This window comes from Eutrigla gurnardus (assembly GCF_963514095.1).
Source record: "Eutrigla gurnardus genome assembly, chromosome: 9".
Classification (NCBI taxonomy): Eukaryota; Metazoa; Chordata; class Actinopteri; order Perciformes; family Triglidae; genus Eutrigla; species Eutrigla gurnardus.
The window spans coordinates 18,407,260-18,424,795 of record NC_139923.1 but is presented as its reverse complement, the minus strand read 5'-3'; the positions used below and the strand labels follow the sequence as shown (position 1 = coordinate 18,424,795).

Genomic DNA, 17,536 nt, shown 5'->3' with positions numbered 1-17,536 from the left:
CGGCCAGAGCTGGACCACCCAGAACTGGACCACCCAGAACTGGATCTCCTGGACCCAAACCGCCCAGAGTCGGACAGCCCAGAACCGGACCGACCAGAGCTGGACCACCCAGAACTGGATCTCCTGGGCCCAAACCGCCCAGAGCTGGACCGCCCAGAGCTGGACAACCCAGAGCTGGACAACCCAGAGCTGGACCTCCTGGACCCAAACCCCAAGGACCCAAACCGCCTGGAGCTGGACTCCTCCGACCCAGACGCAGATTTCCTAGTTTTGAATTCCCAAAACTAGAAAATCTGCCCCCTGACCCCCCCAGAGGCCCCAGACGCCCAAGCAGCACTGGATATTACGTCCCACCATCCTCAATCCCTCCAGAAGATCTTAGGAAGATGTTTGCTTTAACCAGACCTTCTATCCGACCACGCCCAAAGCTGTATTTTAAATTTTCTATTGCTATTTTGGAAAAAATCTATTTAGAGCGCTATGGAAAGCCAATGGCAGACACAGAAAAAGATCTGGTGATGGATTCAACACCAGGACCAGCAGGACAAGAAGCCGATGACGATGAAGCTCAAGGCTCAGATGCTTCTCTCCTCCAGCAAGAGTACCGAGAGACAGAAGAAGATCTGGTGATAGATTCAAAACCAGGACCAGCAGGACAAGAAGCTGATGACGATGAAGCTCAAGCCTCAGATGCTTCTCTCCTCCAGCAAGAGTACCGAGAGACAGAAGAAGATCTGGTGATAGATTCAAAACCAGGACCAGCAGGACAAGAAGCCGATGACGATGAAGCTCAAGGCTTAGATGCTTCTCTCGTCCAGCAAGAGCACCGAGAGACAGAAGAAGATCTGGTGATGGATTCAACACCAGGACCAGCAGGACAAGAAGCCAATGACGATGAAGCTCAAGGCTCAGACGCTTCTCTCGTGCAGCAAGAGCACCGAGAGACAGAAAAAGATCTGGTAAAGGATTCAACACCCTGTCAGAAGGACAACAAAGCCAAAAAAGGCAAATCTGTAGGAAGGCTCAAAAGCAAGATTTATCGGAAGATGATGTCTGCATGTTGCCTCAAAAAAAGAAGGATACATACAAAACATCACTACAGCAAGGCTTCTGATGAGACAGACCTGAGCTCTGGCTCTGACACAGAAATTGAAACAACACCAGGAACCTCTCTGTCCTCATCTGAGATGGATACACCCTGTCAGAAGGACAACAAAGCCAAAAAAGGTAAATCTGTAGGAAGGCTCAAAAGCAAGATTTATCGGAAGATGATGTCTGCATGTTGCCTCAAAAAAAGAAGGAAACATACAAAACGTCACTACAGCAAGGTTCCTGAGGAGACAGACCTGAGCTCTGGCTCTGACACAGAAATTGAAACAACACCAGGAACCTCTCTGTCCTCATCTGAGATGGATACACCCTGTCAGAAGGACAACAAAGCCAAAAAAGGTAAATCTGTAGGAAGGCTCAAAAGCAAGATTTATCGGAAGATGATGTCTGTATGTTGCCTCAAAAAAAGAAGGAAACATACAAAACGTCACTACAGCAAGGTTCCTGAGGAGACAGACCTGAGCTCTGGCTCTGACACAGAAATTGAAACAACACCAGGAACCTCTCTGTCCTCATCTCAGATGGATACACCCTGTCAAAAGGACAACAAAGCCAAAAAAGGTAAATCTGTAGGAAGGCTCAAAAGCAAGATTTATCGGAAGATGATGTCTGCATGTTGCCTCAAAAAAAGAAGGAAACATACAAAACGTCACTACAGCAAGGCTTCTGAGGAGACAGACCTGAGCTCTGGCTCTGTCACGGAAACATCAGGAACCTCTCTGTCCTCATCTGAGATGGATACACCCTGTCCGAAGGACAACAAAGCCAAAAAAGGTAAATCTGTAGGAAGGCTCAAAAGCAAGATTTATCGGAAGATGATGTCTCTATGTTGCCTCAAAAAAAGAAGGAAACATACAAAACGTCACTACAGCAAGGCTTCTGAGGAGACAGACCTGAGCTCTGGCTCTGTCACGGAAACATCAGGAACCTCTCTGTCCTCATCTGAGATGGATACACCCTGTCCGAAGGACAACAAAGCCAAAAAAGATAAATCTGTAGGCAGGCTCAAAAGTAAGATTTATCAGAGGATGATGTCTGCATGTTGCCTCAAAAAAAGATGGAAAACAAAAATCCACCCTGCACAGGATCAGGATTGTAGGAAAGAGGCTCCCACTCTTGGAATGGAAGCATCACCAGGAACCTCTCTGTCCTCATCTGAAATGGATACATCCTGTCAGAAGGACAACAATGGGAAAGAACGTAAATCTGTAGTCAGCGAGATTTATCGGAGGATGATGTCTGCATGTTGCCTCAAAAAAAGAAGGAAAACCAACAAAGAAGCAGATGCAAATACCATCAAAATCCAGAAGAAGGGCCGCTTCCTTAACTTTAGTAAAAATAAGGTTGCTCCAGTCGAGCAAATGGATGAGGCTGTCAGTTCATCATCGATCCAAGCGCCATTTGGACGGCAACCCTCCACAATTCCTCAAGCCAAAGCCAACATCTTTCCGTCATCCTCCAGGAGACGTGGCACTCTCCATCATGCGGTCACTGTCCGAGGTGACCGAAAGAACCCACCCCTGGCTGAAGCTCAGGCCGAGATGAGGAGCTCTTCTCATCGCCAGCCTGGTGAGCCTCCTTCAGCTGAGGTTCAGGCAGCACCGACCAAAAAGACATCTCTGCTGCAGAGGATCCAGCAGTTCTTCTGCTGCAGGCAGCAGAAGGAGTAGTGAGTCTTCTTGTCGTGCTGCTGTTAGTGGCAGAAAGCTGGCATAAAAGGGTTTTCTCCGGGTGCTCCGGTTCGCCCACGTTAAATCGGCCGTGACTTTTAAGTCACAGCTGAACCGTAAAAAAACATCCTGTCCCCAGGTGTTCTGCTGCTGCCTTAAGGAAGGAACTCAGGACTTTACCTTGTCGTGCTGCTGTTAGTGGCAGAAAGCTGGCATAAAAGGGTTTTCTCCGGGTGCTCCGGTTCGCCCACGTTAAATCGGCCATGACTTTAAAGTCACAGCTGAACCGTAAAAAAACATCCTGTCCCCAGTTGTTCTGCTGCTGCCTTAAGGAAGGAACTCAGGACCTCACCTTGTCATGCTGCTGTTAGTGGCAGAAAGCAGGCATAAAAGGGTTTTCTCCGGGTGCAACGTGACATCATGACTTTTCGTAAATATACACGCCACTTCCTGCGGCGTGTTATCTGTACGCAATTCGAGCTATCCGTGTGTATGTGTACGTTCTGAGCGAAACGACCCATCACATCCGCGTGTTTGGCCCCCCCCTTTAGCGAAATGACCCATCACATCCGCGTGTATGTAAACGCCCTTTAGGGTTAGGGTTGGGGTCAGGGTTTGGCATTGATAAACACGCGAAAAGGCGATTGTGCGTAGTGATAACACGCCATAATGGCATACGAGTTGGCGTGTCATACATACGCCACTTCATGAGATCAGTCTGCTGGGTGCTCCGGTTCGCCCATGTTAAATCATCCATGACTTTAAAGTCACCTCTGAACCGTAAAAAGACATCCTGTCCTAGAGCTGGGCGATATATTGATTTTTAAAATATATCGATATTTTTTCAAACGAGATATCGTCAACATCGATATAAAATAATTTGCGTTTAAAGTGCACATTTGGAGCGCTTGCCGTCTGTACCGCCCGTAGCCTAGTTGTTTAGCCAGGGTTGCGAACTTTGCAATTATTTACTACACCAGAACCTTCTTCTATAAGTTACACACAGTAAAAAAAAAAGTTTCATAATGCAACGGAGCGGCCGTTACACGTCCTGGTTCATCTCCGAAAGATTTGCGGCTCATGACAGGCTGACGGCACATCGCATGCAGCATTTTGCCTATTTTAAAACCACTGTTTCTACCACATTCAAAGTAGACACGCAGACACATGATGTCAATTAGCAACTTGCGCGAGTGGCCCTGCACCGTTTAACGGGAACAGGACACACGAGGAGTTTTTGGTGGAAGGCGACAAGTCCCTTTAAATTTGACAAATTAAGTATTGAGTTTGCAATCAGCCAGTTACGAGCACAAGGACGCAGGCAGGCTGGAAATGAATGCACAGTGGTGCTTGATGTAGAATGACGAGTTGGAACACGGCAACACCATCTATGTTATTGCGTCAACAAATATCGATATTTATCTTAAATCGACATTTTGCTTGAAAATATCGAGATATGACTTTTGGTCCATATCGCCAAGCCCTATCCTGTCCCCAGTTCTTCTGCTGCTAAGTAAGGAGGATTTATGTCGTTGGTGAGGAAAGACTCATTCTCATGAAATCCTCATACTAGAATAGACAGAATAGACCTTTTTCTTAGACTGAGCACAAAAACGCCAGCACACGAGAATGACAGTTGTTACCTTCTAGTTGTGAAAGTGAGATTCACTACGTTGCTCACCATGTGCTGCACACACCTATGTCTGAAAAAAAACAAGATGTGAGGCTTTGTCTGTGGTGTAGAGTTTTGCCTCTGCCCTGATATCCGTACTCTGTGAGGCTTCTCCGTGGCAACAAGCTGCTAAGCTGCTCTGTTTTTCCTGCTGTGGAAAAGATGTGGCCGCCAAAACAAAATAAGTTGCAACACTATCCAGGAAAGGAAATTAGGATAACATTTTCGGGTTACACACATTTCTGGTGATATTCAGACAAATGTCCTCTTTTCAATACATATTGTGGTGCTCTCTGGCTGTGTGCAACAAGTGCAACCTCAGTTGGAGGGACAGCAGAGTACAGTCATTGTGTCATTCACCCAGTTCACCATCATTCATTCTCCTGAGGCCTCTACTATGAAGCAGGATTTGGGCTTAGCGAGGTAACTTCAGGTTCACTTCTTACTGGGGTACATCACCATGGTAACTTATGCTGCAGAGCTAACCTGCCTATTGACAAATCAGCTCTCTTGATGGCATCAGCGTATGTAAAAGATCCCGTGGAGCTCGGTGGATCGTAGATCGGGTCTCTTAGGAGAACTAGAGTGTTCAGAGACAGGGAAAACCCCTTTTCTTTCCCTGACGATGTTTTATATGAGAGATCCAGATTCTCATCGGAGGGAATGAATTTTCCTTTGAATTATGTTTTTATATTTATTTTATTTGCTCCCAAGTCTGTTTTACACCGCCAGGATTGCAGCTGAAAGAATGAGGCTGATATATACATGTCAGCAACACATTATTATTATTATTATTATTTTTGGCCTTTTATTACGGGAGGACAGCGTGAGAGATAAAGGGCGAGAGAGAGGGACAACATGCTTTAAAAGAAAGAACAAAAACACGACATCACCTGTGGTATTTTAGTGCTACTTTCAGGTTGAAGTGGTAACAATTAACAATTGTTTGGCCAGGTAACACAAATAGTGGCCAATTAGCTCATGTAGTGTCATTTTGAATGGCAGTGTTTTGAAATGGCAAATGTGACTTTATGATTTTTGAATTTTAAAATGTGTGTAAAGCAGAAAATGTGTTTAAAGTCACATTTTAGTATGAGTAGGATGTTAGTGTGGCATTTTGAACACAGCCCTGCAGTACGGCCCTCTGGCACCAACCTGTAACAGAAAACATCATACATTACATTTATTCTGAATGTTTTCCTATTCATTTGTTGATAAACAGTACTTACTTCTTATCATACACGTATTGCAACCTGTATGTATAACATGGATTATTTGTCTAATAAATTATTCACAAATAGCCCACTACTTGTTTATCCCACCAAACTCATACATATTAATAAAACGCGCGCATATATAATAAACCGTAGAAAACATTTGACAATGGTAATTTGACTTAAAAAAACATTTAGAAACTTTTAATTAAGTGTTATAATAATCATGCTTTATATTTTGATAAGTACTTTCCATTAAAGCTAGAACCGCTAACGTAATCGATTCAGTTACGTGAGAGAAGATGAGGACGAGATGTCAATAAAGTAAAAATAAATAAAATAAATGTAGTATGAGATGTGTGCTATACTTCCATGTGAACAGTCTGAGGATAACTGCGTGCTCCAACGTTCATTTAGTCGGCAGTATGCAGTGCATACACGTTGAGTATGTAGTAGGCAGTACGTTCGTGCATTTCCAACACAGCCACAGCGTTGGGATGAGTGCAGGAGCTGGCCGGGACATGTCCGAGTAGAAACCTGCAGCATTTTTGTTTACCCCCCCTACTCGTACGTCGTTAAACCCTCGCGTTGAAGATGGGGCAATGCGGCACCACGTCGTCCAAGACGGTCCTGGTCTTTCTGAACCTGATATTTTGGGTAAGTTTTGAGGGTTTGTGACAGTTTTAAACGTGCGTCACTGAGCTATCTGCGTGTAGCCTTGTTAGCTGTGTGTCGGATCAGCTGCTCGCTCGGGCTAGCTGCGGCAGCCCGACCTTTGTTTATCCAGGGAGGGACGAGTCGTAGAAGGCAGCAGGAAAGACATTACATCCCATAATGTTTGATTATTAACTGGTAACAAGTCATTGTTAAACGAGGTACCTTTTATTACGTTTGAGAGTGGGGGAAAATACCGTTTGCCTGCTTAAAAATGCACCGTCGCCAGTGGTGGAATGTAACTGTAAAGTACATCTACTGAAGTACTGTGATTAACTACGTTTTTGAGGTACCTGAACGTTGACTGTGTATTTTTCATTTTATGATCTCTTTTACTTCAACTCCACGACATATTTGTACGTTTTACTCCACTACATGTGTGTGATTGCTTTAGTTTCTTTTCAGTTTTACATAATATATCCAAAATGTAAAAAAATTATGATGTATTATTACAGATTAAACTACCCAGCAGTATATCAAGTAGATAAAATGGCTAATGTTGTACTTTGACATAAGTATGATTCTGAATGAATGATGTTTATTTGTTACAGATCATTTTTATACCATGGTTATGATATTTTAATGAACTAATAATATGAATACTACTGCCCACACACACATTATGCAGTACTGTAATACTAATCTATGCAGTAGTATACAAAGTATCTAAGATTGCCTTCACAATTCATGACCTATAATTTTAAAATGCTCTTGCAAGTATTCGTCGGTGAAAAAAACAGAATTGTATAATATTTTACAATAAAATGCCACTTTGAAATGAGCTATTTTGCATAATGACACATTTTATTTATGATACTAAACTTTTAAGTAACGTTTTGAATTCAGAACTTGTACTTCTAATGGATTCTTTTTGAAAGATGGTATACTTTTACTCTTTTAGTATATGATCTGAGAGGATATGATTCAACTATACATGTTGATAAAACTACAAAAAGACAGTTTACTTCACCTAGTTCAAAATACATTTTGAAGTAAGTTGTTATCTTATATTGATAAAAAAAGGCCCTTGTGTCGCTTTGGTCAATTATAATAAACACAACTGTTTATTGTCATGTATATTAATGATGCAGTAGAACCCAGACACTACTTGGTGTACTGTGATGGTCTGTTACCACTTGTTTCCCTTTTGTGGACCGGCTTCGGGGAAATGATAAAAATGTTGATATTTCTGTCACCCTCAGGCCGCCGCTGGTATCCTGTGCTATGTCGGAGCCTATGTCTTCATAACATACGATGACTATGATCACTTCTTTGAAGACGTCTACACTCTCATCCCAGCAGTGACCATTATTGCAGTTGGAGCCCTTCTTTTCATCATTGGGCTCATTGGATGCTGTGCTACAGTGAGAGAGAGCTACTGTGGTCTTACAACGGTCAGTAATAAGGATAGGGATGCATTAGAACAGGACATTAAAGGTATAAAATGCAAGAACTTTCTAAAAAACAAAAATCTAGTGACGTTTTTTAAATAGTGATTCATCATTCAAGCCTCTTGTGTGCTGTCTAACTTTAAAATGCCAACGTGTCAAATCCACAGTTCACTTTTTACTTTTATGCATCTTTAATGTTGAAATCCGGTCCACAGTTTGTTGTCATTCTCCTGCTGGTTTTCATGACGGAAGTGGCCGTGGTGGTTCTTGGATATGTTTACAGAGCAAAGGTGAGACAATTTGTCATTTGTTGCTTAGATTGTTATCGAGCAGATCTTCCAAATGACGTCGATAACCTAATCTAATATCCTTGTGTTTACGATCATGTTGCTTTGTACTGTTCAAAGAGGTTTGGCATCAAATGCTTAGTCTCACGATACTTAACCATTGCAGGTTGAAAACGAAGTCAATATTTCAATCAAGAAAGTGTACGATGAGTACAATGGCACCAACAGCAATGCCCAGAGCCGTGCCATTGACTACATCCAGAGACAGGTGAGGATGAGTCTCCTCTGTAAGTCAGATGTGATGAGATGATGGTTGCATTTCTGCATTTCTATTAGACCTGTCCCCCAAGTGAGCAAGCAGTTAATCATATTGACTTTCCATTGTTTTCATTTCCACAGCTTCAGTGTTGTGGGATCCACAATTACTCAGACTGGCAGAATACACACTGGTATGAAGAATCCAAAAACAACAGCGCGCCCATCAGCTGTTGCAAAACAAACATTGGAAGCTGCACGGGCTCCCTCGCTCATGCTGAAGATCTCTACCAAGAAGTAAACAAAAAAGCACATGTCTTATTTGTTTTGTACCAAAATGCCTTTTATTTTAAAAGAGGACTTGTTACAGTTTTGTAAGTCTGAACATGTATTTCTCTGGGTGTAGGGTTGTGAAGCTCTGGTTGTGAAGAAGTTGAAGGAGATCATGATGTATGTCATCTGGACTGCACTGACATTTGCTGCCATCCAGGTATGTGCCTTTCATCAAGATACTTTGCTTTGCAGGACATCGCCAGTTCCCTGTAGAACCTGTATTCTCTTATTTACTGGCCCGCATTTACTGTAACTCTATAGGGTGTCAAGTGAGTTTTCGCCCTGAAATAAGGTCTGTGGTTAACACAAGATTGAGAGATTTGAATGTTTTCTAGGATATAAAATATGTCAGTACATAACCCTCTTATGAATTTTGAAGATTTTACATGTTTGAAAAAGACAGTTGGTAACAAGTTGCTAAAGAAATGGAAAACTCCCAAATTTACACAATTACAGTGAGATTCCACAAACAGTTTTTAAGGTTATTGACAACCTTTCAAAACCAAAAACACTCATAAGGTGTCTCTTTTTTCCAGATGCTGGGGATGTTGTGTGCATTTGTCGTGCTTTGCCGCAGAAGCAGAGATCCTGCCTATGAACTTCTCATTACGGGGGGCACCTACGCATAAAGACACGTCTCACCATAACACACACCTTCATTAACGTGCCATTGGTGAGAGCATGACGGTAATCTCTGAACACACTAACCCTGAACAGCAACCACACTTAAGTTATATATTTGACCTGTTTTTCCAAAAAGGCTCAAGACCAAATTCTTTAACGGTCAAGGTAAGAGAGATGTAGAGAAGCTCTCTGTTCTCTGAGGATTGCACGAGAGCGCGAAACCTCACATACAAAGTAAATTGTGGACATGGTCGTTTCCTCATTTGTTAGTTTGCACTATGTGTATCGCTTTGAATATTTTCTATTTAAATCTGTCATGCACTTCAATTAAATTTGAATAAAATTAAATGTATCCTTAACCTCCACTACTACTACTATTACTACTACTACTACTATTCTACTTCTACTACTACTATTAAAGCTCAGTTATGGTTGAAAGCTCACCTTTCACCAGCAGTATTCTGTCAAGAGATAGCGAACACAGCCCAAGCCAATGACAAGTTATTCTACATGAAATTATATAAGTATTAGCTTTTGGCTTGTCCAATCTTTCTTTTAAGACGCAAGCTTTTCAAGTATGCGGGGTTTTTCAAGTAGTTATACATTCTTAAATCAAGATAGACTTTTGTTTGTGTTTGTCTCAACAGTCTACTGATGGTAGTTTTAGAATTTGCTCTGCTGATATGTAGCAAAAGCAAGATTCAAGAATGTAAATAAAATGTGGGGAAAGTCTCAAATGAAAAGAGTGCGTTTTCTGTTCTATTTTCAGTGACGGAAATGTCACATCTTTACAAAGAGATGAAATTGCAGCACTGAATGTGTGGTTTTTTTTTTCCTTCCCTTTTGTCCAGACAGAGCTCATATTCACAAGTCGATTTGATCCCTAAAAGGGAGTTCAAAGTTCAGATGTTTCCCCTGAGGGAGCGAAATAAGAGCTTTACATATTCAGTGCTTCAGTCTGTGTCTGGTCTTTGTGTTTTGTAGCTTGACCGCTTGAAACTCAGGTTCTGGTTTACCACGGGCCCAAAATGTAACGCATGCATATTATCAAGGTGTTACTGAAATCACTAGATGTAGTTGTGTGTTTTTTTGTGGCTTTCAAACAAGCACCATGGACATTTATACACACTTAATTTTGGTAAGACTAAGCCACGCATCCCCCGTTGCAGAGAAACCAGATACGTGTGAACGAGAGGGAGCAGACTGCTCGCCCACATGACCCACGAATAGTGCCTGGCTGCATTTCAGCTACTATGCCTGGATTGTTCTGGTTCTCTTCTAATCCACATTGAGAACAGTGAGAGAAAGTAATCAGGCAACATAGTTTGCAGGGGCTAAAAACAATGTTATGTGTAAAAAAAAAAAAACATTTTTCTTTTCATATTGAATTATAAATACAAATAAACGCCCATTCACAAACAATTATTATATTTAACATTCAGAATAGAAACAATGACCAACACCAATCAAATATTCTGCCCGATATTTCGGATCACAGATTACAAGAATACATCAGTATATGAATAAACTTAGTGCAGAGACCTTGTGCAACCGATCACTTAATCTCCCAGCTGTCACTGGCATGAGGAGAACTCTGCACACTAGCAGGAAGGGCAAAGTAACACGAATGCATGCCATAGCAAATAAATAATTCATCACCGTCTCGTGCTACGTGAGAACCCACTTCTGTGGGATTATTATGTGATACAAGTGTCTTTTAAATGATCCTAACAAGAGAACAACACATAAGATAAAACTATTAGGTGATTAAAAACGATCAGGGTTTTACAAAATATTACATAAGGGAATGTAGTAACCATATGGCTGTCAGGGAAACTCATTCTTTGGCGAGGTAAGAGCCGGGGACCAATCCAGTAAGGCCATTCCTTTTCACCATCCACCACCCATCCTCACCTTGATCCATGACGACCACAACATCCCCGACAGACACGGAGAGCTCATCATCCCCCTGAATAAGGACAGAAACGTTAAACTAACAGATAAAAGAACAAGAATTACAACATTTGAATGGGCGTGATGTAGAGGCTGACCTGTGCCGTGTAGTCGTACACGACCTTGTACCCCTCGCTGCTCGGCTGGGAGACCGGACATCCAGGGATGGAGGCGTATACTCCGTCAGATATTTCTGCTGAGGATTTCAGACATGATCTCAGCACTGATTTACATCCTGTGTGAAGCCATGTGCTATATTCAACTTCCTTCCCCAATATGATGGCTGGCAGGCTGAACAAATGATCTGATGTTAATGGTGGTGTTAAAGCTGTGGTTCTCCACCCCTTTTCTTGGCTGATGTACCCCCAGGTGAGCTCAAGAACCTCTGCAGAGACCCCATCTGTCATGCCCCAAATGTGTTCATTTGAACTGATTTTACCCTTTCATTTTAGAAATTGCTGTGTAACTTGAACGACTTTGGCACATTACCAGTAGGTTGTGGAGCTGGATCGTTGATGTTCAATCTGGAGCCACCGGAGATGTTCGACTGCAAAAGATTTGAAAACCTACCAAGCAAGGAGAGTTTTCGGTAAGAAAAACATGTAAATTAAAGAATGTTACATAGTAACCGTCGTCTTCATAATTTATTTGTAAGAGTAATACTGACCGTTTCATCACTCCCCCTACGAATCCAGCACTGCCGTTTCTGTCATCTGAAGTGTGCTTCTCGTAGTAATTTTGGTATTCAATTGGAGCTATGGAAGAACCATTGATATTAGTATATATTATACTATATCTATATCTACTATATATCTATGTATAGTATATAGATTAAACAGAATGCTACAGGGGCAATGCCCTGTAACTCACACTCCATCGCCCGATTTCAAAAGTGGCAACATTTTTTTTTTTATGTTTTAGCAGCAGCTGAAAGATAATATTAAAATTTCCACCTTGGAACATATTCAAATCCAATCAGGAAAAGGCATGAGGCCGGTGCCTACCTGACGGGGTCGAGCCAGTGCTTTTCATCTCCACAAAGCAGTTGTTGTCTGCGATGATGTCACACTGTTCCAGTGTTTTCCTCACATCCTCGTAACACTGAAAGAGCAGTTTGTCTCTGGTGAATTTTTATTATATTATATATAATAAAAAAAAAATATATATATATATATATAGATATATAGTAGCCATATAGCTCAGGGAGAGCTTGCTGAATAACTGCACCCACACACACACACCTCATCGTCCTTCACGCTCTGCAGTGATACATGGTTACAGTGCACCCACAAAGCATTCCTTAGTACACTGAGGCGGTCTTCTTCCTGCTGCTGAAACATCTGCAAAACAGTGTGATTGGGGGGAAAAAAGGAAATCATCAACACGACTCGGTCAACTCAAATTTAATTTGCTTCCTAGTTTGAAGTGTATGATTTAATGTATTGTTTTAACTGTCTTTCATGTGTTGCCCTGCGTTTAATTGACCTTTATTAATCGGGATGAATAATACAGTTGAATGGCTGCCTCGGCTTTGTTGATGTTATCACATCTAGGAAGACTTTGTTACCCGGAAACAGTTTCACAAATGACTGACTCACTTTATCGTCTTCTTATCAGACTCTCATCACTGACACTCTAAGTCAGTACATTTTGAATATAATACAATAATGTGCAATCTGCACTTGATTATTACAGCGAGAGGAGAAAAATATTTTACCTCACATGTGTTGATGTGTGTTGTTTCCCACTCTTGACGAGTCTTGTCAAGCTGTTCAGTGTTCGACATGTACTGTTTCTCTGAAGACAAAAGGATTCATGGTGAAAGAAAAGCAAGCCCAGATCTTCTATAACGCTTTAATAAACTCTGATGTTTAACTGGTATTTAAATCTATTTGAGGAATCCTCAATAAAAAGGAAGTAAATGTAACCACACCCGTGAAATGCCTTTTTTCTGGTAAACCATAGCTTCTTCATACATGAAATAACAAAGCTCTTGCTGCATCTCGCTGCTATTATGTGTCCTTACCAGCCTCTTCTGCAGCTTCTCTGCACTGTTTAGATTTGTTGTTCATCTGAAAAAGAAAAGATAATACATAATAATTACACAGTGACTTCATATCTGTAGACCTGTGCATTTTCAAATAAAAGGAAATAAAGTGTATTGAGAAAGTGCTTTGACATTCTAAATCTGAACAGAAATGCACAGTTTATAATAAAATATAACATTAAATAAGAAAGCAAAGAGAATTTCTTGTCTTCAACCTTTTTTGAGAGACCCGACTGCTTAGATGCTCACAGCGGTTAGAAAGCTGCAGTGTTTTGCACCTGCATACATTGCCACTTATTTTTCCGTTTGAATGAAGAGTGAAATAGGAAGCCTCACGGCCCATTAGTGTCGAGGTGGGGGCTAGCCAATTCTGGGTTACAGCCATTCAATCCCAAAATACAGCAGTGGTCTGTGAAGACCCATCTGACGGAGATCTGCACTCTACTGAGTGCAACTTTCTACTCGTTACTTCAGGCGGAAGGTTGACCTTTAATGTGTTAGAAAATGTGTTAACCAGATGAGTCCGCTCGTTCTTAAATCTGAGTTTAAGACAACAAGCAGGGATTAGTGATATCACAAACAGTCAAATATTATGCAACTTGCACAATTGTGATCTGGAGGCTTGAATCTGCACGTACTGGAGTGGTGTTCATCACAGACTTTCAAGTGAAGTCAGACACACCTTGTGTCCTGTAGTTGAACTTTTGAAATGTACAATATTTGCATATAGATTCGGGGTTTTTCAAGAAGGGACTTTTAGATGTAATGAAAGGAATGTTGTTCTTCTAATTAGAAAAATGGAACATTTTGTGGACAAAACCATATCGGATACAGGTTATTTTAGTCGTTTTATGTCTTAATATCTCATATCTGGTTTGGATCTTTAAAGACTAATTGATTGGATGTATTTTTAAGACAAAAAAATAGCACTTATCCTTTTACAAGTCAGATTTGAAATGATTGGACCTTTCGTGAGTCACGCCATGGTTTACCTTCTCGATCTGTTTGGGTGTGGCTGTAGGAGCGTTGCACATCTTCTCAGCAGTTTGCTCTGCGTCATCTGCCTCCCTGCAGCGCTGCTCGTAGGATCGTTTAGACTAGAAGAAAACAGAACAGAAACCATATGAAACTATAACACATGCTTTGTTTATCAGCTCCTTGCTCTATGAACCCTTGACAGGAAGGAGGTGTGGGGGGGGCAAGTTCAGTCACGGAGAGAGTTGCCATGTATCTTTAAAAGCAAATAAGACCTAACTTCCTTCCTTTCAGAGAAGTATAAACTCAGGCTTGTATCTATCATACCAATTTACCAGAATGGCATTTCCTTCATCTTGCGAAACCATCTTCCTCTTATGTATCTTTAATTACACATGCTTCTCTGCATGAGTTCAGAATGTACTTTTCCTGCAGATACAAGCAAATATGCAGCTGCACTTAAATGATGCATGCTGTTTATCACTGCCACGGTTGTAAGAGTCAACACACAATCATTGAAATGAAACTATTAACAAAGGCCTCCACACACACACACACACACATGGTTTAATCATACAGATCATAATGGAGATATGACTTGACCTTACTTCTGTTGTTTTCTTGTAGAGGGACACTTTTGACTTCTGGGCCTTCTCCATAATGACATCAAACTAAGAAGTGAAAAACGTAAGTTTTACTTTTAAAAGAAACCCACAGCGCCGTCATCAGAAAACCACACTGAGCGAAGGGTTACTCTTTTTCGATTTCCTCTGTGCGTGCAGATAAAACAAAAAGGTACCCTTTTTCTCTGTTCTTTCTGTCGCTCTCTGAACTGTTCCATCCGCTTCACCTCCTCCTTTAGCAACCCAGAAAGCTGAATGTGCAGGTTTCCTACGTTTTCAAGTTCTGCAAAACATACAAATAACAACTCAGAACTCACTGATATGAATTAAGTGCACAGGAATAAATAATGCCGTAAATAGATCCTGTGCTTACGTGTTTTCATTTCATCAAAAGATGTTCTCAAAGTGCTGTGGAAACAAAATAAATGTTCAATACAGTTTCATGCACTTTTTCACGTTACGTTTTCTGCATGTCCAGTCCGGCAGAACAAATGTGTAGACTTAAACTTACTGATGAGTGCATCAATGCTCAAATGGACACACACACCTACCAGATCTCATATAAACCGCCGGCCTTGCGAGCGATCATGACAAGTTCCTTGCCATACTTCTCCTCTGCAGATGCCCTACGCAGACAAACCCACAATAGAGCTCAACCACAGTATGACTGGACTTTATTGATTCATCAAGTACAATATGGTGCTCTAAAGTTTATTACAAACTGTGGAGCTCTAACTCATCATTGTGTCTTATACAGTGATGTAAATTGGCCATCCTTATATGTGCGCCAGATCGGCCATTGGTATGTGCTGATTTACAAGGCTATTCTTGAGATGATGTCCATCTTATTTATCATCCCTTTTAATTTTGAATAGTAGGGCCTACAGTCTCCACTCTCAGGACTTTTGTCATTTTACTTTTCCCAAGGTCAAAACAGAGAGCTGGGGAAGAAAGCTTTTAGATTTTCTGCTCCGAGTACATGGAACATTTTGCAGTCAGAGCTCAAACTCCAAAGTCTGGTATCTCTGAATGTATCCAAGTCCATGATAAATTCCATTACATCCAGGCTTCAGGGGTGTAAATGTTTTTATTTGAGTGCAAATATTTGACTAATCTTGTAAACTCTTTGAACTAATTTTGAAAATTCAATTATTATTTATATTCTATTTGTTTGGTTCTTTTTTGTCTTTGATTAATGTGACGATGAGTTGAAACTTTACGTGCTGCCATTGGATCTCAATGGGACAAACCTGGTTAAATGAAGGTTATAATAATAATAATAATAATAATAATAATAATAATAATAATAATAATAATAATAATAATAATAAACAATACATCAGAATTTTGTGAGCCAACCTCATTTTCAAGAGCTCCTCCATGTCTTTGCACGTCCGTCGACCCTCGTTAACCCTCTGGCTGATGGTCTCATAGCCAATGTTACTGATGAAGTCGGCTCCCTGGAACCATAAATACCACACCATTATTGTCACATCTCAGTCTTAATACAAACAACACGCACAGTTTTCAAAAGAGCCATATCAGGCAATCGCTGATGGTGTAAGTGTTACTACTTTGATGACTTGTTAGATTTTCCACATAGAGGTATTACGGTGGTATCTCATCAAGGATGGAAATGTTTGCATGCTGTTGCCTGAATGGAAAGCAAACAAGTGGGAGAACCCACTCACACTATAAAGTATCATGCTTTACTGAGTTACTAATGTGGAAGTAAAAGTACTGGTCTTATATGTCTGATGTCCCTTTATATTGTCTCTGGGTTACAGTTGAAATTTGTGTACTGATAACAAGTTGAGAATAAAGAGAAAAGGGGAAGTACAGGACGTCCCAATGTAAACTGAAGCTACAGAAGTCACACTGTTGTTTCCGAGTGACCAATTTCCAAGACCTTGCTTGACGTGAAGATTTTGAGTTCCTGTATGTTGAATTGTTGCACACGCACGTGTTAAAAGGTCCTATGTTAAGTTCTGAAAGGGCAGAGTTGGAAGACCAAAGGCACATAAGGAACATGAGATTAGCCCGTTTAACAGGAAACCTCAATAACTACACAGAACACACAGTACCACCATAACAGTTTTAAAAGCCGTTGTATGTGTTTTAGATAGAAACATAAAAAATAAAAAAAACAATTGCATTGATTACATAAAAAATAGTTTTAATCCAAGTAAGAATTCAGTACTTGTTCGGTGAGTATCAACATGAGAAAAAGAAAGAAAACAAAGAAGATTAGAAGTCTAAAGTGTTTAGCTACTGTAGTCAAAGATTACACATAAATAATTACATCACATGGATACTGTCCAGACCAAATGAAAGGCATTTATATACCATGGAAGTTGAAAGGTGCATGGCAGACATTACCACTGAATGCTGGACTGCACAGCTCATAAATCATGCTTAACTTGAGCTCCAAAACACAAACATTACAAGTATGGATTAGTAGCATCGCACTAACTCACCCAAAAGGCATCTTTAAATTGTAAGGTCATGTTGGCAGTGGTTAAGAATAGTCCCCTTTGCTGAATCCACACCACTTTACGACACCTAGAAGTGTAACAGGCAGTTGCTTGATGCAAGTGAAACGAATCAGGGCACAATCAGGAAACCAGCTTTCAAACAGATCCCCTCGCTCACTTGCTCATTTGATTTA

The 17,536-nt window shown here is 40.9% G+C and overlaps 2 protein-coding genes across 3 annotated transcripts; one reads left to right on the top strand and one right to left on the bottom strand.

Moving 5' to 3' along the window:
• Positions 1-6,132: 6,132 nt before the first annotated feature.
• tspan3a (tetraspanin 3a) lies at positions 6,133-10,024 on the top strand. Its single transcript, XM_084017727.1, has 7 exons — positions 6,133-6,323; positions 7,583-7,774; positions 7,987-8,061; positions 8,225-8,326; positions 8,458-8,610; positions 8,720-8,803; positions 9,183-10,024. Exons 1-7 carry the CDS (start codon positions 6,261-6,263, stop codon positions 9,273-9,275), a joined length of 762 nt encoding a protein of 253 aa, XP_083873853.1. The 5' UTR covers positions 6,133-6,260; the 3' UTR covers positions 9,276-10,024.
• A 612-nt stretch (positions 10,025-10,636) lies between these two features.
• Positions 10,637-17,463, bottom strand: pstpip1a (proline-serine-threonine phosphatase interacting protein 1a). Of its 2 annotated transcripts, none has more exons than XM_084017710.1 (15): positions 17,346-17,463; positions 16,228-16,328; positions 15,420-15,494; positions 15,242-15,276; positions 15,045-15,151; positions 14,854-14,916; positions 14,263-14,367; positions 13,250-13,295; positions 12,941-13,020; positions 12,465-12,563; positions 12,228-12,324; positions 11,891-11,978; positions 11,713-11,789; positions 11,322-11,419; positions 10,637-11,239 (listed from the first exon to the last, which is right to left on the bottom strand). In XM_084017710.1, the coding sequence occupies exons 1-15, from the start codon at positions 17,373-17,375 to the stop codon at positions 11,108-11,110; spliced, it is 1,233 nt and encodes a 410-aa protein (XP_083873836.1). In that variant the 5' UTR covers positions 17,376-17,463; the 3' UTR covers positions 10,637-11,107. The 2 variants fall into 2 exon arrangements, with proteins under 2 accessions (XP_083873836.1, XP_083873837.1); XM_084017711.1 differs by having other exon boundaries at positions 11,322-11,416.
• Between the last annotated feature and the right edge of the window lie 73 nt (positions 17,464-17,536).

What these genes read in the sequence shown, in the direction of transcription:
- pstpip1a (XM_084017710.1), bottom strand. Translation starts at nt 17,375, where the DNA reads ATGACCTTACAATTTAAAGATGCCTTTTGG. An exon ending in CACCCAAACAGATCGAGAAG is followed by an intron (nt 13,296 to 14,262) that starts GTAAACCATGGC and finishes TTTCTTTTTCAG; the next exon opens with ATGAACAACAAATCTAAACA. An exon ending in GTAGGGGGAGTGATGAAACG is followed by an intron (nt 11,790 to 11,890) that starts GTCAGTATTACT and finishes CTTGCTTGGTAG; the next exon opens with GTTTTCAAATCTTTTGCAGT.
- tspan3a (XM_084017727.1), top strand. Translation starts at nt 6,261, where the DNA reads ATGGGGCAATGCGGCACCACGTCGTCCAAGACGGTCCTGGTCTTTCTG. An exon ending in TTCTGAACCTGATATTTTGG is followed by an intron (nt 6,324 to 7,582) that starts GTAAGTTTTGAG and finishes TGTCACCCTCAG; the next exon opens with GCCGCCGCTGGTATCCTGTG. An exon ending in GCTACTGTGGTCTTACAACG is followed by an intron (nt 7,775 to 7,986) that starts GTCAGTAATAAG and finishes TCCGGTCCACAG; the next exon opens with TTTGTTGTCATTCTCCTGCT.